Source organism: Lithobates pipiens, unplaced genomic scaffold (assembly GCF_037356315.1).
Source record: "Lithobates pipiens isolate NorthernLeopardFrog02 unplaced genomic scaffold, aLitPip1_a1.2 Scaffold_19, whole genome shotgun sequence".
Taxonomy (NCBI): Eukaryota; Metazoa; Chordata; class Amphibia; order Anura; family Ranidae; genus Lithobates; species Lithobates pipiens.
This window is the reverse complement of record NW_027507764.1, coordinates 251,380,941-251,406,248: the sequence shown is the minus strand read 5'-3', so window position 1 is coordinate 251,406,248 and position 25,308 is coordinate 251,380,941. Positions and strand designations below refer to the sequence as shown.

At 42.6% G+C, this 25,308-nt stretch overlaps 1 protein-coding gene across 3 annotated transcripts in view; it reads right to left on the bottom strand.

The window, feature by feature from the left end:
• Window positions 1–25,308, bottom strand: part of EPB41L4B (erythrocyte membrane protein band 4.1 like 4B) — a 770,758-nt gene that overhangs the window by 534,523 nt on the left and 210,927 nt on the right. For all 3 annotated transcript variants that reach the window (XM_077491916.1, XM_077491917.1, XM_077491918.1), the window contains exon 6: window positions 19,960–20,012. In XM_077491916.1, the coding sequence (XP_077348042.1) occupies window positions 19,960–20,012 (53 nt within the window). The remainder of the gene's footprint in view (window positions 1–19,959; window positions 20,013–25,308) is intronic.

The following is a 25,308-nucleotide window of genomic DNA, read 5'->3' as shown; positions in this document are numbered from 1 at the left end:
CAGCATATGCATACCACAAATTACACCCCAAAACACATTCTGCTATTACTCCCATGTACGGCGATACCACGTGTGAGACTTACACAGTGTGGCCACATACAGAGGCCCAACATGCAGGGAGCGCCATCAGGCGTTCTGGAGCACCCAGGACAATTCTGACATTTCTCTCCTACATGTAAAAATCATCATTTATTTGCAAGAAAATTACATAGAACCCCAAAACATTATATATATATATATTTTTAGCAAAGACCCTAGAGAATACAATGGTGGTCATTGCAAATTTTTATCTCACACGGTATTTGCGAAACAGTTTTGTGCTTAAAAAAAAAAAAAAACAGTAAAGTTAGCCCAATTTTTGCATACAGTGAAAGATGAAGTTATGCTAAGTAAATAGATATCGAACATGTCACTCTTCAAAATTGCACACGCTTGTGGAATGGCACCAAACGTCACTACTTAAAAATCCCCATAGGCGACGATTACATTTTTTTTTACTGGTTATATGTTTTGAGTTACAGAGGAGGTCTAGGGCTAGAATTATCGCTCTCGCTCTAACGTTCGCAGCGATACCTCACATGTGTGGTTTGAACACAGTTTTCATATGTGGGCGGGACTTACGTATGCGTTCGCTTCTGCATGAGAGCACATGGTGACAGGGGCGCTTTTAAAAAAAATAATAATTTATTGTTCATTTTACTTTATTTTAGTTTGACATTTTTTTCCCCAAAAATAAATTTTTTGATCACTTTTATTCCTATTACAAGGAATGTAAACATCCCTTGTAATAGGAATATGGCATGACAGGTCCTCTTTACAGTGAGATATGGGGTCAATAAGACCCCGCATCTCACCTCTAAGCTGGGAAGTCTGAAAAAAATTAAATAAAAAATAAAAAGGATTCTGGCTTTGATCGTATTGACGAGTCGGTAGAAGCACCGGAGGGCGGTGGGAGGGGGGGGGATGTCTATGGCTGGGTATTGCAGGGTATCACCAACTATGGCTGGGTATCTCAGAGTATGGCATTGCAGAGTATTGCGTTGCAGAGCATTGCAGGGTATTGCCGGGTGTTGCAGAGCATTGCAGAGTGTTGCAGGGTATTGGTGGGTGTTGCAGAGCGTTGCAGGGTATTGGCGGGTGTTGCAGAGCGTTGCAGGGTATTGGCGGGTGTTGCAGAGCATTGCAGGGTACTGGCGGGTGTTGCAGAGCATTGCAGGGTACTGGCGGGTGTTGCAGAGCATTGCAGGGTACTGGCGGGTGTTGCAGAGCATTGCAGGGTACTGGCGGGTGTTGCAGAGCAATGCAGTGTTGCAGCGTATTGGCGGGTGTTGCAGGGTATTGGCGGGTGTTGCAGAGCATTGCAGAGTGTTGCAGGGTATTGGCGGGTGTTGCAGAGCATTGCAGAGTGTTGCAGGGTATTGGCGGGTGTTGCAGAGCATTGCAGAGTGTTGCAGGGTATTGCAGAGTATTGCAGAGTAATGGCAGGGAATCGAGGGGTTAAATTTCGGTGAGCAGCGATGTGGGCACTGCAGATGCAGCCCACAGCGCTGCTGACACCGATCTCTTCCCCCTCCGCTGTACCGATTGGTACAGAGAGGGGGAGGGAGGAACCGGCGTCATAACATGACGCCGGTTTGTTTACAAGTGATCACTCCGTCATTTGACGGAGCGATAATGTGGTAAACAGCCGCGATGAGCGGCCGTTTACCGTGATCCGTGATGCGCCGGGTCCACCGGATACCCTCGTGAGCGTACCCCAGGGGGCGCGCGAGAGCAGAATTCTGGGAGGCCGTCAATTAACGGCCTTTCAGAGTTAAACAACCGCCCTGAAGCCGTTAATCGGCAATGGACGGTTGTTAAGTGGTAAAATTGTAAAAAAATAAATAAATAAAAAAAAAAAAAAAAAAAAAGAGAAAAAAGAAAAATAATTTTTTTTTTTTTTTTTTTTAAATACTTTGGTGGCTAGTGGACGGCATCAGAGGGCAATGGGGGATGTCAAAAGGGAAGTGGACAGTGTCAGAATTTTTTTTACAATTTTTTCTACAATTTTTTCATTTTTATTCCTTAACTTTTTTTTTTTTTTTTCACAATGATGGGGGGGGGGGGGGTTAGGGGATAGTGTCAGTAGCTTATTTTTACTTATTTTATTATATTTATTTTTATTTTATTGATTTCTTTACAACTTAATTTGTTTTACATTTTTTTCACAACGCTTTTTTTTTGGGGGGGGGGGGGGGGGATTGGTAGAACAGTGGACAGTGTTGGTAGGACAGGGTGGATTGGTGTCAGTTTTTTTTTTTTTTTTTTACAATTTAATTGTTTTAATATTTATTGCAATTTTTTTTTTTATCCGCCCTGTTGGAGGGGCTTTGGTGAGACATCTCCCCTTTGAGACAGAGAAGGACTGAGAGCAGATTCCCCAGTCCCTTTCTCAGTACTGAAGATGAATGGACAGGAAGTCTCCTCTCTATTCATAAACTGAATCAGATTAAACACAATTTATCATTTTTGACAATTCCTTTATTTTAAAAAAATATATAAAAATAAAGTTTCCCACAATGTAAATCCATCGTTGACGAACCCAAAAAACAAAAAAAACTCCGCCTCCATAGGAGACGGCTGACTTTTCGCTTTGACAGCTCTTATATAGGCAAGGGCGCTGATGTAACCGGATGAGCCCGCCCCCTGATGTCACATGATGCATAAGGTGGCGGGGTCACTCAGTTACATCACTGGGTGGCCCCGCCCTTGCCTATATAACCGCTGTCAAAGCCAAAAAAGACAGCAGTCGCCATGAGGCCTCCCATGGAGGAGGAGCTTTTTACATTTTCTTCTATTTTTCTGGTCCGTCAGCGGTGTGATTAAAGATGGATGTACATTGCGGGACACTTTTTCATTTTTAATAAGCAAATTCTCAAAAACTGTCTGTTGTGGTTTTTACTTTGACACTTTTTTTGGTGAATGGGTAGGGGTATAATGTACCCGACACCCATTCACATGATGGGGGGCAGGATCTGGGGGTCCTCTTGTTAAAGGGGGCTTCCAGTTTCCGATAAGCCCTGCCCGCAGACCCCGACAACCACTGGCCAGGGTTGTTGGGAAGAGGCCCTTGTCCCCTTCAACATGGGGACAAGATGCTTTGGGGGGGCACCCCAAAGCACCCTCCCTATATTGAGGGCAAGCGGCCTGGTATGGTTCAGGATCGGGGGGCTCGCTCATCCCTTCCCTTTAGTGGCCTGCCAGGCTGCATGCTCAAATAAGGGTCTGGTATGGATTTGGGGGGGGGGGGCACGCCAGTTTTTTTTTTTTTTTGGCGTGGAGTTCACCTTAAAATCTTTTTTCTCAATTCTCTCATAGGATTCCCCTTAACCACTTCAATACAGGACATGTTCACCACTTCTTGCCCAGACCAATTTTCATCTTTCAGTGCTCTCCCACTTTGAATGACAATTACTCAGTCATGCAACACTGTACCCAAACAACATTTTGTTTTATTTTGGTGGTATTTAATCACCACTGGGTTTTATCTTTTTTGCGATAGAAGTAAAAAAAATAAAAAAAGAGCAAATATTTAGAATAAAATCTTTTGTATTTTCCATTATAAAATTTTGCAAATAAGTAATTTTTCATAAATTTGGGCCAAAATTTAAACTGCTACATATCTTTGGTAAAAATAACCTAAAATTAGTGCATATTATTTAATCTCTATGTGAAAGTTAGAGTCTACAAGCTATGATTTGATTTGATCACACCTGATATACTGACTGCCTCATTTCTTGAGGCCCTGAAATTCCAGAACAGTACAAATACCGCCCAAATTACCACTTTTTGTAAAGTAGATTACTAAACGTATTTAGTAAGGGGCTAGTGAGGTTTTTGAGGTTATAATTTTTCCCACAATTCATGGGAATATGAAGGATTTTTTTTAATTCATTTTTTTAACACAAAATTGTCAAAACAAGTAGTTCTTTCTCACACACAGCATATGCATACTTCCAATTAAACCCCAAAATACATTCTGCTGCTCCTCCCGAGTATGGCAATACCACGTGTGAAACTTTTTTACAGCCTGGCCACAGAGAGGCCCAACATGCAGGGAGCACCATCAGGCATTTTAGGAGCATAAATTACACATCTAATTTTATACCCATCAAACTTTTGAGGTTCCTGGAGCACCAGGACAGTGGAATTACACACAATATGAGCAAATTTTAGAAAGAAAACACCCCAACGTATATTCTATGAGGCATGGGCTGTAAATAGGTACTTGGGTACTCTGATGGGCTGCAGGAGGGAGGGAGTGTTCCTGCTGAGGTAATTTTACAATGTGCCACTGGGGGAAGTGGTTAAAATCCATACCAGACCCAAAGGGCCCCCCCCCCCCACGCTGTTAACCACATTTTTTAAAATTTACATTCTTTTTTGTACCATCGTTGTTTTTCAATTTAGCTCTCAGTGGGGAAGCCTTAACCTATTGACTGTGTGCTTGGCTGGCGAACATCCCACTAAGTGCCCAGAAAGTTCGGGTGTTAGGAGAGTATCTGAATGGGCGAGGTTCAGGCCAAACTTATGCTCACCCCAAACCGGTCACCCATCCCACTGTAACCCCTCACAGTCCCTGCTGTTAAAAATTTGTAAAAAAAATTTAATTCCATGCCCCTGTCAAACAGGTGTCAGAAATTGGACCTTGGTGTTGGTGGTGCCCTAAATCAAAGATATTGTTGGAAGCCAGCATAATCAATATTCCGGAATAGGATAGGCAGCATAGGCAGTCTTCAAGGGATCCCAGATCCCTAGCAAATTTAGTCAGTTACATAAGCATCAGGGGCTTGATGGCTGCTGATCCAGGACTGATTTTGACAAATGTCAGCCTATCAACGGAGTCTGTAGTCAGGTGCACAGATGCGTTACAAACCCTGCAGCAGCACTGATTGTCTGTTCAGAATGCACACTGTATGCAGGACAGGCCAGTAGCCTGATTGCATATTGAACAAGTTCTGGCCAGTGGTCCATACTCAAAGCCCCAGTAACAAAGTGGATGCTAAGTAAGAAAGATGTTCAAGTCTTCTCTTGCCTCTACACCACCACACCATATAATGCAGACTCTGGCGATGGTTGCTTAAACCTAACTACCCAGGGAACTGACTAAAGAAGTGTTTAAAAGGCATCGGTCAGCCAGCCACCTTCTCTACCACTCTTCCTCTGCCCGAACAAAGCCTAAGAAACACATTGTCCAGGTAACCTCCCAGGGTTTGGAAAGGCGTTAGACAAATTTTTCTTCAAGGTGTCCTGAAGAGGTTTCATCCTCTGAAGGCAGAATGAGCTCTGCAGCTTTACCCTTGTACCGTGGATTAAGAAATGTTGCCAGCCAGTAATGATCCCTCTCCTTGATACCACAAATCCTCGGGGTCTTTTACAGGCTTTGCAGAATCAGGGAGCCCATGCAGCGTAAGTTTGAAGAGGCATGAGATTCTGAGTCCCATGGGTCACTAAGCATGACATTGTCATGAATTACCTCCTCTCAGCCACCTACAACTCTTTGGGTTTCTGGGAACTGCTGAATGTTATCCTCTACATCCATGCTGACACAATCCTCCCTCTCTTCCTCCTGTCTGTTTGGCGGCCCCACAGGAATGGTATCTGCATAAAGGGGACCTTCCTCCCACTGTTCTGCCTCAAGTGCCCTGTCCATGATTCCACAAAGCGTGTGAGCAGGAAGACTAGAGGGACAGTGTCACAGATGCATGCTTGGTCGCTGCTCACCCTTCTTGTGGCCTCCTCAAATGGTGACAGGACAGTGCATGCATCCTTGATTAGTAGCCACTGGTGTGGCAAAAAGAAGCCAAGCTCCCCTAAGCCTGTTCTGGTGCCATACACAGGTATTTATTGATGGCCCTCTTCTGTGTGTGCAGCCACTGCAACATTACCAATGTTGAGTTCCACCTGGTGGGCATGTCACAAATGAGGCAGTTGGTGGACAGGTTGAATTCCCATTGAATGTCAGCCAGCCAAGCACTGGCATTGTATGACCACCAGAAATGCCCACAGACTTTTTGGCCTGCCTCAGAAGATCTTGCAAACCTGGGTACCTGGTCAAGAAACGCTGCACCATCAAATTCAGGATATGCATTAAGTGTCCCTGCCGGAGGGCAGAGAGAAGGTTGGTGTCATTGTCACATACAACCATTCCTGGCTCAAGCTGCTGTGGCATCAACAACCTCTGAGCCTGCTCCTGCAAAGCTGACAGAATCTCTGCCCCAGTGTGGCTCCTGTCTCCTAGACAGACCAACTGAAGTACCGCGTGGCATCTTTTGCTTGACTACTTGCGTAGCCCCTTAAAGGGGTTGTAAAGTTATTTTTTTTATTAGCTTATTATCTTCTTCTAAGCTGAGGCAGTGCTATTTCACTTACCTGTTCCTCTCCAATTGTCACTGGTCCCTCTTCAAAATCTTCTCTTTCTGTAGTACTTCCTGGTTGCTTCTCACTGTCTCTCGAGCCGTTGGTGTGTGGTGGTGAGGAGTTGTGCTCGCCCCAGGCTAGTACTACAGCCCTGCGTGGAGACGCTCTGTACGTAACAGAGAGACACAGAGGCTGGTGGTTTGTGGGTGTGTCTGCAGTGATGCAGCACCTCCTTCTATTCCTTATTAGGATTTTGCACTGATCTACACAGCCCCGGCTTGGCTCCGCCCCCTAACAGTCTGCAGACTAGAATCATAACGAAAGATCTTCAAAACTAAAGTCAAAGAGACAAGAAAACAGCTGCAGCCTCTAAAGTTTATATTAACCAACAAGGTAATCTTTAACCAAGCATTATAGGGGACTATTTAATTACTGTCAATTTGCAATATAATGTTTATTTAGATGATTTCCTTTACTGTATTCATGCACCAGCAAGCATGTACTGCGTCTCCTCATACACAATATAAACAAAAACGCCCCACCCCCCAACCACATTGCCTAGGCAGTAATATTTTTACATGCATCCCAGCTTCATATCTCTCTCATGTACATCCCTATGCCTGCTCATCCATCCCTCCATCCCTATGTCTGCTCATCCATCCCTCCATTCCTATGTCTGCTCATCCATCCCTCCGTCCCTATGTCTGCTCATCCATCCCTCCGTCCCTATGTCTGCTCATCCATCCCTCCGTCTCTATGTCTGCTCATCCATCCCTCCGTCCCTATGTCTGCTCATCCATCCCTCCATCCCTATGTCTGCTCATCCATCGCTCCATCCCTATGTCTGCTCATCCATCACTCCGCCTTATTTATTATACACACTTCTCTCCGTCACATCTCTGTCATGTCCATCCCTCCATCCCTATGTCTGCTCATCCATGCCTCCATCCCTATGTCTGCTCATCCATCCCTCCGCCTTATTTATTATACATACTTCTCTCCATCACATCTCTCTCATGTCCATCCCTATGTCTGCTCATCCATCCCTCCATCCCTATGTTTGCTCATCCATCCCTCCATCCCTATGTCTGCTCATCCATCCCTCCGTCCCTATGTCTGCTCATCCATCCCTCCGTCCCTATGTCTGCTCATCCATCCCTCCGTCCCTATGTCTGCTCATCCATCCCTCCGTCCCTATGTCTGCTCATCCATCCCTCCGTCCCTATGTCTGCTCATCCATCCCTCCGTCCCTATGTCTGCTCATCCATCCCTCCGTCCCTATGTCTGCTCATCCATCCCTCCGTCCCCATGTCTGCTCATCTATCCCTCCATCCCTATGTCTGCTCATCTATCCCTCCATCCCTATGTCTGCTCATCCATCACTCCATCCCTATGTCTGCTCATCCATCCCTCCGCCTTATTTATTATACACACTTCTCTCCATCACATCTCTCTCATGTCCATCCCTCTATCCCTATGTCTGCTCATCCATCCCTCCATCCCTATGTCTGCTCATCCATCCCTCCATCCCTATGTCTGCTCATCCATCCCTCCGCCTTATTTATTATACACACTTCTCTCCATCGCATCTCTCTCATGTCCATCCCTCCATCCCTATGTCTGCTCATCCATGCCTCCATCCCTATGTCTGCTCATCCATCCCTCCGCCTTATTTATTATACACACTTCTCTCCATCACATCTCTCTCATGTCCATCCCTCCATCCCTATGTCTGCTCATCCATCCCTCCATCCCTATGTCTGCTCATCCATCCCTCCATCCCTATGTCTGCTCATCCACCCCTCCGCCTTATTTATTATACACACTTCTCTCCATCGCATCTCTCTCATGTCCATCCCTCCATCCCTATGTCTGCTCATCCATCACTCCATCCCTATGTCTGCTCATCCATCCCTCCGCCTTATTTATTATACACACTTCTCTCCATCGCATCTCTCTCATGTCCATCCCTCCATCCCTATGTCTGCTCATCCATCCCTCCATCCCTATGTCTGCTCATCCATCCCTCCGCCTTATTTATTATACACACTTCTCTCCATCGCATCTCTCTCATGTCCATCCCTCCGTCCCCATGTCTGCTCATCCATCCCTCCGTCCCCATGTCTGCTCATCCATCCCTCCGTCCCCATGTCTGCTCATCCATCCCTCCGTCCCCATGTCTGCTCATCCATCCCTCCGTCCCCATGTCTGCTCATCCATCCCTCCGTCCCCATGTCTGCTCATCCATCCCTCCGTCCCTATATCTGCTCATCCATCCATATATCTCTATATCTCTATATATATATATATATATATATATATATATATATATATATATATATATATATATATATATATATATATATATATATATATATATATATATATATATATAATCTCTATCTCTCTATCTATATATATATATATATATATATTATATACTAAATATATATTATAACACTAAATAATTTGTAATAATAATAGTGAACTGTAATGATTTTAAACTATTTAGGGTTATAATATTTATAGATTTATTATTATTATACACAATTTATATAGCGATTACAATTTACGCAGTGCTTTACTATATCTATCTATATCTATATCTATAATCATTTTTTTCTGTATTTAAATTTAGTTTTAAAAAACTCATACTATACATTTTTCTAATGAAAAAAATGTAAACTTTATTGGAATAAATCATCGTATCTTCTGTTATAATTACAGTATAATTACATTTTTCGATTACATATAAATATATATATATATACACATATACACACACACACACATATATACATATATATATATATATATATATATATACACATAATTTTTTATTTTTTTTTATATGTAATCAAAAAATTTAATTATACTGTAATTATAACAGAAAATACAATGATTTATTGCAATAAAGTTTACATTTATTTCATTAGAAAAAATGTATAGTATGAGTTTTTAAAAAATAAATTTAAATCCAGAATATATATATATATATATATATATATATATATATATATATATATATATATATATATATATATATATATATATATATATATATATATAGTAAAGTGCAGCGTAAATTGTAATCACTATATAAATCATAAATCGTGTATAATAATAATAAATATATATATATATATGTATATATATATATATGTATATATATGTGTGTGTGTGTGTATTGTAACCACAGACAAAAGCAGACATGGTAATACGGTTTACATAGACTGGGAAATCAATAGTTTTGTACAGATTTTAGCTTTTACCATGCTGCTTTCGTTTCTATTGTTGGAGGCTGGAATGTGTGTTAACTGGGGGCGGTGTGTGGAGATGGGTGTTAACTTAGGATCTGTGTGGGCAGGAATGGGTGTTTACTGGGGGCGTTTTACACGAGAACTTTGCTCGTTCTCGGTAACCAGGCGAAATGAAAAAAAAAAAAAAGACAGTGCGAATGCGCGCACGCGCAATGCCGCTAAGCATGATGGGAATTGTAGTTTATTACGCCGTGCCGTGCCTGTCATGAACGCGCACCGCAAACCCCGAAATAAAGGCAGAGACAGCAGAGGAAATGAAGGGGCATGATATTGAAGGTAGATTTTCGGATATATAGAAAAAATATATATAAAAGTAAGAACATGAATGTGTATAAGTACCTAACAGACATTGATTTAAACCTATAAAATTTTTACCTTTACAACCCCTTTAAACACTTAGGGAGCACTGCTAGTTCAGAGGATAATTCAGAAGAGGAGGCCATAGAGGAGGAAGAGGAGGGGGTGGAGCAGACAGTTGTGGCAGAATCACCGGTAGCTTTTTGGAGGCGTGGTGGAACATGCTCCAACACTGGACCCTGTCCTGCATCTTTCTCAGCTGCCAACAGAGTTAGGCCGCGTACACACGGGCGGACTGTTCGCCCAACCTTGTTCGGCAAACAGTTTCATCAAACAGTCCGCTCAAAATTTGCATGAGCGGACTTGCCCACACACGAGCGGACTGTTTGACGAACAAGGTTGGGCAAACAGTTCGCTCAACTTTTGAAATGAACGGACTCGCCCACGTAAGGCGGAGGCAAATCCGCCCATTTCGAGCGCGTGTACACGTAGGCGGGGCCCGCGAAGGAGACGTCGCGGGCTCTGCCGCCTGGAATGGGCTTAAAGGGGAACCCCAACGCCGAAAAAAATCGGCGTGGGGGTTCCCCCCAAGTCCACACCAGACCCTTGTTCGAGCACGCTACCCGGCCGGCCAGGAAAGGGGGGCGAGCGAGCGCGCCCCCCCTCCTGAGCCGTACCAGGCCGCGTGCCCTCAACATGGGGGGGTGCCTTGGGGAAGGGGGGGCCGCGCGGCCCCCCCACCCCAAAGCACCTTGTCCCCATGTTGATGAGGACAAGGGCCTCTTCCCGACAACCCTGGCCGTTGGTTGTCGGGGTCTGCGGGCGGGGGGCTTATCGGAATCCGGGAGCCCCCTTTAAGAAGGGGGCCCCGGATACCGGCCTCCCACCCTATGTGAATGAGTATGGGGTACAATGTACCCCTACCCATTCACCTGTGAACTAAAGTACAATAAAAAACACAACACAGAGAAAAAATATTTTATTGCACAGCTCCGGGGGTCTTCGGGGGTCTTCTCGCCGGACTCCTCCGCTATGTGTGTGTAGCTCTTTTGCTAGCGGAGGAGTCCGGCTTTCTTCCTCCCCGCCGCCGGCCTCTTCTCCCGACTTCGGGGGTCTTGTCCCCCTCTTCGGTTCTTCTGCCGGGCCACCGCGCCTGGTCCGGTGGCCCGGTCTTCTGTCGCCGTCTTCCGTTCTTCTGTCGCCGCCTTCGGTTCTTCTGCCGGGCCACCGCGCCTTCTTGTAGCTCTTTTACAGGCGGTGGCCCGGTCTTCTGTCGCCGCTGTCGTCGCCGCCGCCGCCGCCTTCCGTTCTTGTTCTTCTTCTTGTTCTTCTTCTTCTCCTGGAGATGTTGACTCGACGAGCTCTCCGGCCGGAATGCCAGAGCCGCGCTGTGCGGTCACTTATATAGTGACAATGGGGCGGTGTCACATGGTATATGTCACATGGGTTGGTCACATGGTGACCCCGCCCCCTTACGATGTCATAGTCCCCATGTGACATCAACCCATGTGACCAACCCATGTGACATATACCATGTGACACCGCCCCATTGTCACTATATAAGTGGCAGCGGAGCGTGTCCCTGGCATTCCGGCCGGAGAGCTCGTCGAGTCAACATCTCCAGGAGAAGAAGAAGAACAAGAAGAAGAACAAGAACGGAAGGCGGCGGCGGCGGCGACGACAGCGGCGACAGAAGACCGGGCCACCGCCTGTAAAAGAGCTACAAGAAGGCGCGGTGGCCCGGCAGAAGAACCGAAGGCGGCGACAGAAGAACGGAAGACGGCGACAGAAGACCGGGCCACCGGACCAGGCGCGGTGGCCCGGCAGAAGAACCGAAGAGGGGGACAAGACCCCCGAAGTCGGGAGAAGAGGCCGGCGGCGGGGAGGAAGAAAGCCGGACTCCTCCGCTAGCAAAAGAGCTACACACACATAGCGGAGGAGTCCGGCGAGAAGACCCCCGGAGCTGTGCAATAAAATATTTTTTCCCTGTGTTGTGTTTTTTTTTGTACTTTATTTCACAGGTGAATGGGTAGGGGTACATTGTACCCCATACTCATTCACATAGGGTGGGGGGCCGGTATCCGGGGGCCCCCTTCTTAAAGGGGGCTCCCGGATTCCGATAAGCCCCCCGCCCGCAGACCCCGACAACCAACGGCCAGGGTTGTCGGGAAGAGGCCCTTGTCCTCATCAACATGGGGACAAGGTGCTTTGGGGTGGGGGGGGCCGCGCGGCCCCCCCTTCCCCAAGGCACCCCCCATGTTGAGGGCACGCGGCCTGGTACGGCTCAGGAGGGGGGGGCGCGCTCGCTCGCCCCCCTTTCCTGGCCGGCCGGGTAGCGTGCTCGGACAAGGGTCTGGTGTGGACTTGGGGGGAACCCCCACGCCGATTTTTTTTCGGCGTTGGGCTTCCCCTTTAAGCCCATTCCAGGCGGCGGAGCCCGCGACGTCTCCTTCGCGGGCCCCGCCTACCTGTACACGCGCTCGAAATGGGCGGACTTTCCGAGCGGGAACAGTCCGCTCATTTCGAAAGTACAGCGGACAAGCCCACACACGGGCGGACTGTTCGCTCAAACACAGTTTCAGCGGACAGTTTTTCGGAATTTCCGAAAGACTTTGTCCGTCCAACTGTCCGCTGAAACTGTCCGCTGAAAGCCCACACACGAGCGGACTGTCCGCCCAAACACTGTTCAGCGGACAAGGTTGGGCGAACAGTCCGCCCGTGTGTACGCGGCCTTACTCAGTGTGCCGTAAAGGAACTGTACCATCCCTGACCATGCCTGCTAGACCATGATTCAGTGGTAATGTGAACCTTGCTGCTGACTGCCCTGTCCAACGAGACCTTTTACATGATGGTACAGAGCTGGAATGGCCTTACGTGAAAATAAATTTCTTTTTGGAACCTGCCACTGTGGTACAGCACATTCCATAAATTCACGAAAGGGGGCAGAGTCTACCAGATGAAAAGGCAGCAGTTGTAGTGCTAGCAATTTGGCCAAGCTAGCATTTAGAGGCTGAGCATGTGGATGGATGGGAAAGTATTTTTATGGTTCAACAACTGGGGTAGGGAAATTTTCCTGATGAAAACAGGAAAAAAAAAAAAAAAACAGGTGGTGTACTGCTAGCAGAATGGTTGCAAGTATTTGTGGCACCTTTTACTACACCTTCATTCCTCTCAGTGCAGGCTTTTGAGAGGACTTCATGTATAGTAGGGGTTGAGATCCCAGATGAGGAGCAAGGAGAAGTCTGCATTTTTTTTTATGATGTGGGTCTTTCAGGTGCTGTTGTCAACGGACTGCATCGCCAATACTCGGAGATACCCCCCGCCAATACTCGGAGACACCCAGCCATACTCGGTGATACCCTGCAATACCCAGCCATAGACCCCTCACCGCCCTCCAGTGCTTCTACCAACTCACCAATATGATCAAGGCCAGAATCTTTTTATTTTTTTTATTTTTATTTCAGGCTTCCCAGCCTAGAGGTGAGATGTGGGGTCCTATTTGCCCCCCAGATCTCACTGTAAAGAGGACCTGTCATGCCATATTCCTGTTACAAGGGATGTTTACATTCCTTGTAATAGCAATAAAAGTGATCAAAAAATGTATTTTTGGGGAAAAAAATGTCAAACTAAAATAAAGTAAAATGAACAAAAAAAAAATAAAGCGCCCTTGTCCCCATGTGCTCGCATGCAGAAGCGAACGCATACGTAAGCCCCGCCCACATATGAAAATGGTGTTCAAACCACACATGTGAGGTATCACCGTGAACGTTAGAGCAAGAGCAATAATTCTAGCCCTAGACCTCCTCTGTAACTCAAAACATGTAACCAGTAAAAAAAAATTAAAGCGTCGCCTATGGGGATTTTTAAGTAGCGACGTTTGGCGCCATTCCACGGGCATGTGCAATTTTGAAGAGTGACATGTTCGATATCTATATACTCAGCATAACTTCATCTTTCACTGTATGCAAAAATTGGGCTAACTTTACTGTGTTTTAGTTTTTTTTTAAGCACAAAACTGTTTCGAAAAATTCCTGCGCAAATACCGTGCGAGATAAAAATTTGCAACGACCACCATTGTATTCTCTAGGGTCTTTGCTAAAAATATATATATATATATATATATATATATATATATATATATATATATATATATATATATATATATATATATATATATATATATATATATATATATATATATATATAATGTTTTGGGGTTCTATGTAATTTTCTAGCAAATAAATTATGATTTTTACATGTAGGAGAGAAATGTCAGAATTGTCCTGGGTGCTCCAGAACGCCTGATGGCGCTCCCTGCATGTTGGGCCTCTGTATGTGGCCAGGCTGTGTAAAAATCTCACACATGTGGTATCGCCGTACTCGGAAGTAATAGCAGAATGTGTTTTGGGGTGTAATTTGTGGTATGTATATGCTGTGTGTGAGAAATAAACTGATAATATGACAATTTTGTGGAAAAAAAAAAATCTTGGATTTTGCAAAGAATTGTGGGAAAAAAATTACAACTTCAAAAAACTCATCATGCCCCTTACTAAATACATTGGAATGTCTTCTTTCCAAAAAGAGGTCATTTGGGGGGTATTTGTAATTTTATGGCATGTTAGGGTCTCAAGAATTGAAATAGGCCATCAGTACTTCAGGTGTGATCAATTTTCAGATATTGGCACCATAGCTTGTGGACTCTATAACTTTCACAAAGACCAAATAATATCCACCAATTTGTACTTATTTTTACCAAAGATATTTGGTGGTATAAATTTTGGCCAAAATTTATGAAGAAAAATTACTAATCTGCTAAATTTTATAACAGAAACGAAGAAAAATTCTTTTTTTTTTTTTTACAGAATTTTAGTTTTTTTTTTCTTTTATAGCACAAAAAATAAAAAAACCGAGAGGTGATTAAATACCACCAGAAGAAAGCTCTATTTGTGTGAAAAAAAAAGGACAAAAATTTCATATGGGCACAGTGTTGCATGACTGAGTAATTGTCATTCAAAATGTGAGAGCACCAAAAGCTGAAAATTGGTCTGGTTATTAAGGGTGTTTAAGTGCTCAGTGGTCAAGTGGTTAAGGATCTTCTACTGATGGCTCGGTGTCAGATATGACAGCATACCTTCCAAGATCCATTGGAGTCCATGCCTTGATGGGTCATGACTGTTTTGGTAGCAATATTAGGTGGGTGGTCATAAATATATAGTTGATCTGTGTAAATGTTTACAAGTTAAAATATCAAAACCAAAAATGTATTATGGTGCAGTTTACCAATCAGATGTGGCGGCTGCATCAGTATTCTTTTCTTTACCTTTTTCCACCTGGTGATCTGGCCAGTAATACACCACCTGTATTAGTCACACAACTCTGAAGGAACGAGCACAGGTGGCACATCAGACAGCAGCATTGTCAGTCTTGGGGGGATGGCAGTAGTAAATGTATGAACAGATTTACATACAATGACAAAATGAAGCCAAACTCCAGCTCACACTTTGTAATCAGTTATCCTTTTGGGATAACGGTTTACATACATAAAAGCCAATCGTTTTAATAACCCCTGCCAGTGGTAGAGCTTGATCTTCGTAAAAAAAAAAAAAAAAAAAAAAAAATCGCAGACTTGCTGTCTGGATCACCAGATGAAAATAGTAGAAAGTCTAAGCCCTTGTACACACGGTCGGACAGTCCGACCACAAAATCCGTCTGATTTTTTCCGACAGATTTTGTCAGAAACTGGTGTTGCATACACACAGTCGGACACAGTTGTCGGAAAATCCGATCGTTTGGAACGCGATGACGTTCGTTCGTTACAACAGGACTACGTTCAGGCTAGTAGCCAATAGCTTTGGGCTCATAATTTGATCTGAGCATGCGTGGCACTTTGTGCGATCGGAATTGTCTACAAACGATCAGACAAAGTCCGATCGGATCATGTTGTCGGAAAATTTCATATCCAGCTCTCAAACTTTGTTGGTCAGACATTCCGACAGAAAAAGTCCGATGGAGACCACACACGGTCGGATTATCCAACACGGTCCGATCGGACATTTTCCATCGGAATTTCCGACCGTGTGTACAAGGGCTTAAAAAAGCAAATACCCCCATCACATCTAAGAATTGATAAGCTGCAATAAAATAACCGTTTGCTTTTGGGTTTTATACTGCTTTATTAAACTAATCTTGTAGCTCGCTTGTATTACTTGTATAAATCCTTCTTTAAAAATAAAACATGTAATACTGGGCTGGGTGTTTCCATGACACTCCACCATCGAATGTCTCTGCAAAAGTAAAGGGTAAATGGTAGTGCAAGTGGTGAATAAAAAAAAATAACGTTAAAGAAAAAAAATTATAAAGAAAGATACATTTTTATTTTTTGGTTCTGAAAACAAATGAAAAAAAATGTATATGTAATCTCTATTTCTTTCATTGTTTTGTAGATTGGGGCAAAGCACTTGGATTTTACAGTTTATGACTCGTGGTTTGTTACCAAGCAGCTGGGTCCCTAAGATACAGTATAGCATAATGATCAATTACTAAATACCAGGATAGACATTTACAGTAACCATGAGTACTGCGATGTGACTATTTTAATACATGTTCTACCACTGTTTTTTTATAGTTGTTTGCAAATTAATGCGCAACTATACCCTCCTCTGATTACAGCCAAAGAAACTGCCATCTTAGTCTGTTTGATCTGAAGCTGCCATGGTGCTGCACACGTGAGCATTTATGATACCAGCCAATTGATGTTTTGACAGTTCAGTTGAAAGCACAAACAAATGTGGCAGTTATCAATCATAAATAGTCTTGAATAGAATAGTTTTGGGAAACAGTTAAATCGATTTTAATGGGTTTAATTCAACTCATCTGTGACACCCAATTAACTTTGTAACATTATTTACTCTGCATATGAGGGTGAAATATGTGTATTGAAGCCATTTTACCTGCCAAAGGATTTTTTTTTTTTCTGTAATTCTGTTATTTTTAAATTTCAACCAAGGACAAGTTAGGCCCCTTTCACATGTGTGCAACTTGTCCTCCGAATTGGGACTGCAAATTCGAATGATAAGTCCTTCCCAATGATTTTCGATAACCATTCATATTATTATTATACGGGTTTTATATAGCGCCAACAGTTTGCTCAGCGCTTTACAGCATGAGGGCAGGCATTACAGTTATATTACAATTTGGTACAAGAGGAATCAGAGGGCCCTGCTCGTTAGAGCTTACAATCTAAAAATGTGTCAAAAAAAAATAATCAAATTTTCTACCAGCATTCATTAGGGAAAAGTTTTAAAAACCATACAAAAACAATAACAAAGTATGCTGTCTAAAAAATATATGTAGATCTATCAAGATGCAATCAAATAATGCATATGAGCAAATATATAATCCGCCTTATAAAAAAAACTCATTACTTATTATATTATTATATGAATTGATAAACAAAAAAAGTGCAACATATAAAATGCAGAAAGTCCCTAAATGTGCAACAAAATGTCCAATTAAAGTGCAAACAGTGTTAAAAATATAACTCTTGCCAATCTCCTCTCACCGTGTGGAAAACCTTGGAATACACCACCACAAGAAAGTGTTCCCAAAGCCTCTTCACCACAGTTAACAGGGCTTCTTACCAGATATTCTGATCCCACAAGGATATCCAAAATGACTTTCAGCCAAATATGTCACGATCCAAAAAGAGAAGACTCCTTAGACTCATAAGGCAAATGCGCTCCAAAGAGGGGATTTAAATTCAATAGGAGAAGCACATAGTGTAGTATTTTACCAAACTATTTTATTTAGATAAAAATTAACCTACACAATGCAATATCTTAAACAACGTGTAATTAAAAACATCCAGCACGTCGGAGCTTCAACCCAGCTTGCGGAATGACATCACGTATGAGGCCCCTCTTAACGCTTTTCTCCAAAACAAGCGTAGTCTGGGGAACAGCTTCAGTTCAAAAGATTTAAGCACCTGTGCGCTAGAGACATTCTGGATATATAAGTTTCAGGTGGCCACAATGAGGAAATAGAAATTCATACAGTGCTATAAACCACTACCATTTATAAATTCCCACCTGTAAAATTGACTCGGCAGGGAGTCTTCACCACCCCTGGTCATGTATATAGTGAGCTCTACCTATTTACAGTATTTATTCTGTTGGCGCAATATAGCCCGTTACCTTATCACTTTTTCCATGACAACATTTAAAAAGGTATCTCAGTCCTTCCCATACCATGTTGGTTTTTCCTGCACTTTTTCATCTTTGCTATTCCCTTTTTCATTTCCCTTTTTCTTTGCTAACCACAAAGCATACAGGTATCAGTGTCTTCTCTGAACTACCCCAACCACTTTAAGGTTTTATTAACCTTTATATGTAATCAAATTTTTTTTTATATATATTCTGTACTTTTTTTGTCTTGCCAATGCATTGTAATTTGCTAATGCATGGTATTTTTATTTATTCATCCAGGACCCGTATGGTCTATTTTAATTAAGGCTGCGTACACACGCGGGGACTGTTCGCCCAACTTTGTCCGCTGAACAGTGTTTCGGCGGACAGTCCGCTCGTGTGTGGGCTTTCAGCGGACAGTTTCAGCGAACAGTCCGCTGAACAAGGTTTTTCGGAAATTCCGAAAAACTGTCCGCTGAAACTTTGTTTCAGCGAACAGTCCCCTTGTGTGTAGGCTTGTTCGTCAAACTAAGTTCCGCGCATGCTCAGAAAGGATTTACACGCCGAAAGTTATAATGCAGTGTATAGGACGTCGTATTTTTCGTCCCGTCGTACGTGCCGTTCACGTCATCGCGCACGGTTTCAGGAAACTGTTCGTTCGTCGTGTGTGGCCATGTCCGTCCATGCTAATTTTGAGCGGACTGTTTGCCGAAACTGTTTGACGGACAAAGTTGGGCGAACAGTCCCCGCATGTGTACGCGGCCTAAAACATTAATCGACTGAATACACACCTGTTAGTAGATATAGCCTGTATTCCTTTTTTATAGTTATGATGTTTTTAATTTTCACAATATTTTCAATGTTTTTTCATTACATTGCTCATCATATAGTGTAGTATATTGCGGATCTCCTTTTAATGGGCAGTAGTGCTTTGGATTGCATGGTACTGTTATGGTAGCATTTTGAGTGCTCCACCCACCTTCCCAGGGCTCCCGCACTGTCCAGGAAGTGCTGGAAGCTACCACCACAGTCGGGGAGACTCCATCCACTGCAGAACAGAGCGTGCATATTAGCCAGCTGCAGCGACGTCACATGAGCCAGGTTATTTTAGCTCCTAAGTAACCATGCACCAAACACTACTCCTGTACTCCAAAAATGACATCAGAAAAGAAATGCACAGTGAAAGTAAACTGTCCCAGAGAGAAGGAAATAGAGAACAGTTGGGGAAACCAGGTATGACACAAATAGTGGGATGGTCATACAATAAATATCTGACACCAAGGATGGCTTCAAACTGATCTGCTGTGCTTTGGCTTCAATGTAGGTACAATCAAATGTGTTTTCATGCAGGTTAGCTCTGCTTTTTCATAGACTTATGTCCTGTGGCTTTTGAAAACATGCAACTAACCTGCATGAAAATAGTGGGTACACTGCAATGCACCCATGCTCCAGACAAAGAATAGCAGGGGTAGTGTGAAAGCGCCTTAAGCTAAACTGAGCTTGTTCAGCATCTGCAGAGGTAAAGCCAAAGCCGGGCTGTGACACTGTGTAGTGTTTAACCTCCTAGATGCCAAAACCAAAGAATGATTGTTTTGAGGAAATACATATGCTTAATAAAATATACCCAATTTAAATGGTGTTCATCTTCATTAAGATGTGCTTTCATTTAGTTTTTAATCCACCAATAAACCAATAATTAATAGGGTTTCCTTGCTGGGTAACGAAAACAAAAATTCAGCAGTCAATGACAATCTACTCACCTTGCAAGCACCAAGCTGCCAATTCCACTGTAGTTTCATATGGACATTTCAATCTACACATAAAAAAAAAAGCCCCCATTTTATTGAGCATCAAGACTTTCAGTTATAGAAAGATATTTTTTATAGTCCACATTTGAAAAAGCATAAATTTGTCTAATGTGTGCATATATTTGTATATACAGTACTGTGCAAAAAGTTTAGGCAGGTGTGAAAAAATGCTGTGAATGAAGAATGCTTTCAGAAATCGTGTTGGTTTGTGTTAGTTCAGAAATTGTGTTAATAGTTTATTTTTATGAACAAAAATGAATTTAAATAAACAGAAAGTGAATTTGAATCAAATCAATATTTGGTGCGATTACCCTTTGCCTTCAAACCAACATCAATTCTTCTAGGTGCACTTGCACAGTTTTTGAAGGAACTCTGCAGGTAGGTTGTTCCAAACATATTGGAGAACTAACCACAGATCTTCTGCAAATGTAGCCCACCTCAAATCCTTCTGTCCCTTCATGTAATCCCAGACAGATTTTAAGATGCTGAGATAAGGGTTCTGTGGAGGCCAAACTATCACTTCCAAGATTCTTTGTTCTTTACACTGAAGATAATTCTGAATTACATTGGCTGTATATTTAGTGCCGTTGTCCTGCTGCAGAAAAAATTTGGGGCCAATCACACGCCCCCCTGATGGTATGGCATGATGGATAAGTATCTGACTGCATTTTTTAGCATTGAGGTTACCATTGATCCTGACTAGGGATGAGCCTGATGTTCGTGTTGAACATAAGTTCAACTCAAATATCAGATGATCGCCTGTTCACCGAATAGCGAACAATTTGGGGTGTAAGCGGCAAATTCAAAAGCCACGGAACACCCTTTAAAAGTCTATGGGAGAAATCAAAAGTGCTAATTTTTAAGGCTTATATGCTTGGTATTGTCAGAAAAAGTGTTTGGGGACCTGGGTCCTGCCCCAGGGGACATGTATCAATGCAAAAAAAGTTGTAAAAATGGCCTTTTGGGAGCAGTGATTTTAACAATGTTTAAAGTGAAACAATAAAAGTGAAATATTCCTTTAAAATTTCATACCTGGGGGTTGTCTATAGTATGCCTGTAAAGTGCGCATATTTTCTGTGTTTATAACAGTCCCTGCACAAAATGACATTTCTAAAAGGAAAAAGTCATTTAAAACTACTCGCGGCCATAATGAATTCTCGGTCCCGGCAATACACATAAAAGTAATTGAAAAAACGGCATGGGATTCCCTCACAGTCCATTACCAGGCCCTTCAGGTCTGGTATGGCTATTAAGGGGACCCCGCGCTAAAATTTAAAAAAAAATGGCGTGGGGATCCCCCCAAAATCCATACCTTCCAGACCCTTCTCCAAGCACACAACCTGGCAGGCCACAGGAAGTGAGGGGGACAAGAGAGCACCCCCCCTCCTGAACCGTACCAGGCCACATGCCATCAACATGGGGAGGGTGCTTTGGGGTAGCCCCTCAAAGCACCGTGTCCCCATGTTGATGGGGACAAGGGCCTCATCCCCACAACCCTTGACCGGTGGTTGTGGGGGTCTGTGGGCAGCAGGCTTATCGGAATCTGGGACCCCCCCATCCCGGCCTCCCCCCGTGTGAAATGGTAACGGGGTACAAATGTACCCCTACCATTTCACAAAAAAAAAAGTGAAAATTATAAAAATGACATGACACGGCTTGGGACAAGTCCTTCAATAAAAAAAAAAAAAGGATTTTTTTTGTACTCCCCGTAAAATCCTTTTCTCTGTAATTCACCGACCGGCACAATTTCAGGAAGAGATCATCACAGCCCTTCTTTATCCAGCAGGTACTGTGGCCCAAATTCACAACCCAGATGCAGTGAGGCAGCTGCATGACAGGCATTTTCCAGATGTCTTTCCTGGTACCCCTACCCAACGAGAACTCCAAAAAAGATGCCGTGTCTGTAGCAAGCGCAGATACAGGCGCGACACAAAAAAAAAAAAAAAGTACCTGTCACTAACTATTGCTATCACAGGGGAGATTTACATTCCCTGTGATAACAATAAAAATGATATTTTTTTTTTTTTTTTAAAAAGGACAGTGTAAAATTAAAAGAAAAAAGCAAAGTAAATAAAAAAAAAATTAAAGCACCAATGCCCCCCTCTGCTCATGCTCAAAGGCGAACGCATGCATCAGTCTCGTGTTGTATGTAAACAGCAATTGCACGTGAGGCATCACCAGGAACGAGGTTGAGGGCAGTAATTCTAGCAGTAGACCTCTGCTGCTGCATGGTTGTGCATAGTTTTAAAGAATGTCATGTTTGGTATCCAAGTACTCAGCATGTCCACATGTCTCATTCAGCAGGTGATGCTGCATGCCATTGCACTCTATAGAAGTGAATGGAACTGCGCCCCAACTATGTTTTTCAGGCATAATGATTTAACAATATTGTCCTCAACAATCTATGGACTCTGGAAAACTGTGAAAAATGGTAACAAAAAACAAACTGTTCAAGGATGCTAGGGTAAATTCATCACTGACAAATCAATGTGTAGCCATTCGCAGAGGCAATGAACCTATGTTTATTCCCCCTGCTCAGGGTGGGAAGAGCTATTACAAACCAAAAACGTCATTGATATAAAATATTTAACTTGAATTGTAAAAAAAAAAAAATTGTGGAACTGTTTTGCACTAGGATAATGAAATGTTAGTAGTTTAGTACACTGATCTTTGTTTTGGTTAATGTATAAATTGTATGTAAGGTAGTGGGATAATTAGATTTTTTTAGTTTTTAATTTATTGTAATAATGATATTTGCAAAGCTTGCAAATATATTTTATTCTTTGTGCAAATTTAAATATTAAATTAAAAGTTGTTGAATGAAGGGGCTTTCACGTGGGACGGTAATATTTTTGAACAATATCCCTCAAGGAATATATGAAGATAAATTAATTCCACCTTTCCAACTGCTGGAATATTGTATGAGCTTGGTCTCAAACTGTTGTAGAATCATTTGAGGTGTGGCTGTATCTCATTGTTCTATTTTTTTTCTGCCTTGGGGAGCAACCTATTATGGGAGATATACATATCTCCCCAACAGCCCCCCCTGCTGGTTAGACGGTCTACTGATGAGAAGTTTGAATACACCTGTGCTTTTCTAATTACTGAAGGTAGTTTACCCCGCCCTGTGTCATTATGCAAAGAACGGGGATTGTTCCCGAGTGTGTATCTTTGTACCTGTGTTTGAATAAACAGTCTTATGTTTGGAACCACCCTACACTATGCTTCAACAAGTGACTGGGCGGGCTAAGGGACCTTGGATTGTGCTGGTACCGGACAAAGGAATCTTATACAGTGGACAGATATTTTGAGGACGGAGGTCCATGACAATCACCTTCAGGCTTTCTAAGGGCGTAAATTGTTGATTTCACTACTCGCTACCTATCAAAGTTTCGGAGGCCATGAAATGCCAAGATACCACAAAACCCCCCCAAATGGCCCCTTTTCGGAAAGTAAACACCCCAAGGTATTTGCTAAGAGGCATTGTGAGTATTTTGAAGCTCTTATTTGTTTTGGAAAATTAAAGAAAGAACATGGATTTTTTATTTTTTCAATTTTCAAAACTTTGTGACAAATTTTGTTTGTGTACAACATTACATGACCACGTAATTACCAGTTAAAGCAGTGCAGTGCCAAACTGTAAAGTGTACCATCAGAAGTGACGTGTTCAGGGTACTGGGTGAGACCCTGGTTACTCAGCTTGCATGTTCGCTTTAGCGAGTCTAGAGGGAGAGCGTTCTTATTGTCATTGGGAACTTTTGATGAGCCTGTTTTTACTTGCTTGTAAGTGGCAATTTTATCTGGGTTTTTCAGTATTGCCCTATTGGAGTTTTTCTTTTTCTTCCATTATCCAATGTCTGAAAGCCCCTTTGAAAGGGGAAGAACTGGTGGAAGGAGATTTGAGGAGAATACAGGAACAGGTTCCCATTTAGTCTTCTATGCCAATCAATATGAGAGGTATACGATTTTGAAGAATTTATTTAACCAAAGGGGAGTGGTGGATCACATGGTGATAGTATGAAAACTAGGTCACAGGTTTGGGGTGTGGATAACTGGTAGTGAAAATTGTGGACGCTGGGGTCACACTTGTTTTTAAAGGATACTGGAATCACATGTTTATGGACTTGATTTTATGAGTAATAATAATTTTATATATTTTTATATTTTTATATATATATATATATATATATATATAATAAATATTTAAAAAACTGTATATAGGATGTGGTTTACTTGATTCATTTTGAATGTATGCAAATCACAGCGCCACCTCAGAGTTTTAAGTTCATTTAAATTTGGTGTATTGAGAGGCTTGAATGAGCTGCAGAATCCACCTGGAGATAGTGGAATGAGAAACAGACTGCCCCTTATGTGGTCCTTCAGGAATAATAGAGTCAGACTGTCTTTAGAAAAAAAAAAAAAAAAGCTGTAGCTGAAAGATGTAACAGTGTGTACCACACCCAGGCCATGTAAGGAAGAAAATCTCTTTGTTCTCTGCTTTCTCTCCTTGACATCTCAAAGTCCTAGTTAACGTGAAATGAAACCACCTTAGATCTCAATGCAACCGTAGCACAGGTTAAAGTGGAATTCCAGTCAAAAATTAAAATCTACCCTTCATTTATTTGATAAATAACAAACATATGAAATATACACTTTTTGGATTGATAAATTGCCGATTAGAAACAACTGTTTCATCAAGCCATTCAGCAACCTTCCTCGATGAGACAAACAATTGTTCTGTGTAGCTAAACGTGGCTGCTTATTGACACTTCCTAGTAGTGTTGTCAGTCTCTGCTCTTCGCTGTCAGCCAGTCCTGCTCTGTCCAGCTGGACCCAATTTAGACCCAGCCACCCAACTCTGTTCTTTGCCGACAGCCAGTCCAGCCCTGTCAAGCCCCATCTAAATAAATGCAGCCAACCACATCTAATGATTGATAAGCTGAAATATATTACATTTTCAGTTTTGGATTTAATATTGCTTTCAGTTTTTGGTGTCTGGCGTCTGTTTCTCATGCAGGCTGCAGTAGAATCTTAGGTTCCTTAATAATCATCATCAAGGTATGTCCACTCATTCCGAGTGGCCCAGATGAAATGGGCCTCTATAGACAGTACACTTACAGAAGATGACTGGTCGGAATTTAGTGACACAGACAAGACCTCAGTAATATCCTCCAAAGATCGTATCATAAATATAAAATGTTTTCACCTATCCCACCGTACCCCTGCTAGGTTACATAATATGGGCTTGACTCCCACAGCAGACTGTTTTAGAGTATGTGGCCACGTGGCAGACTTTTTACA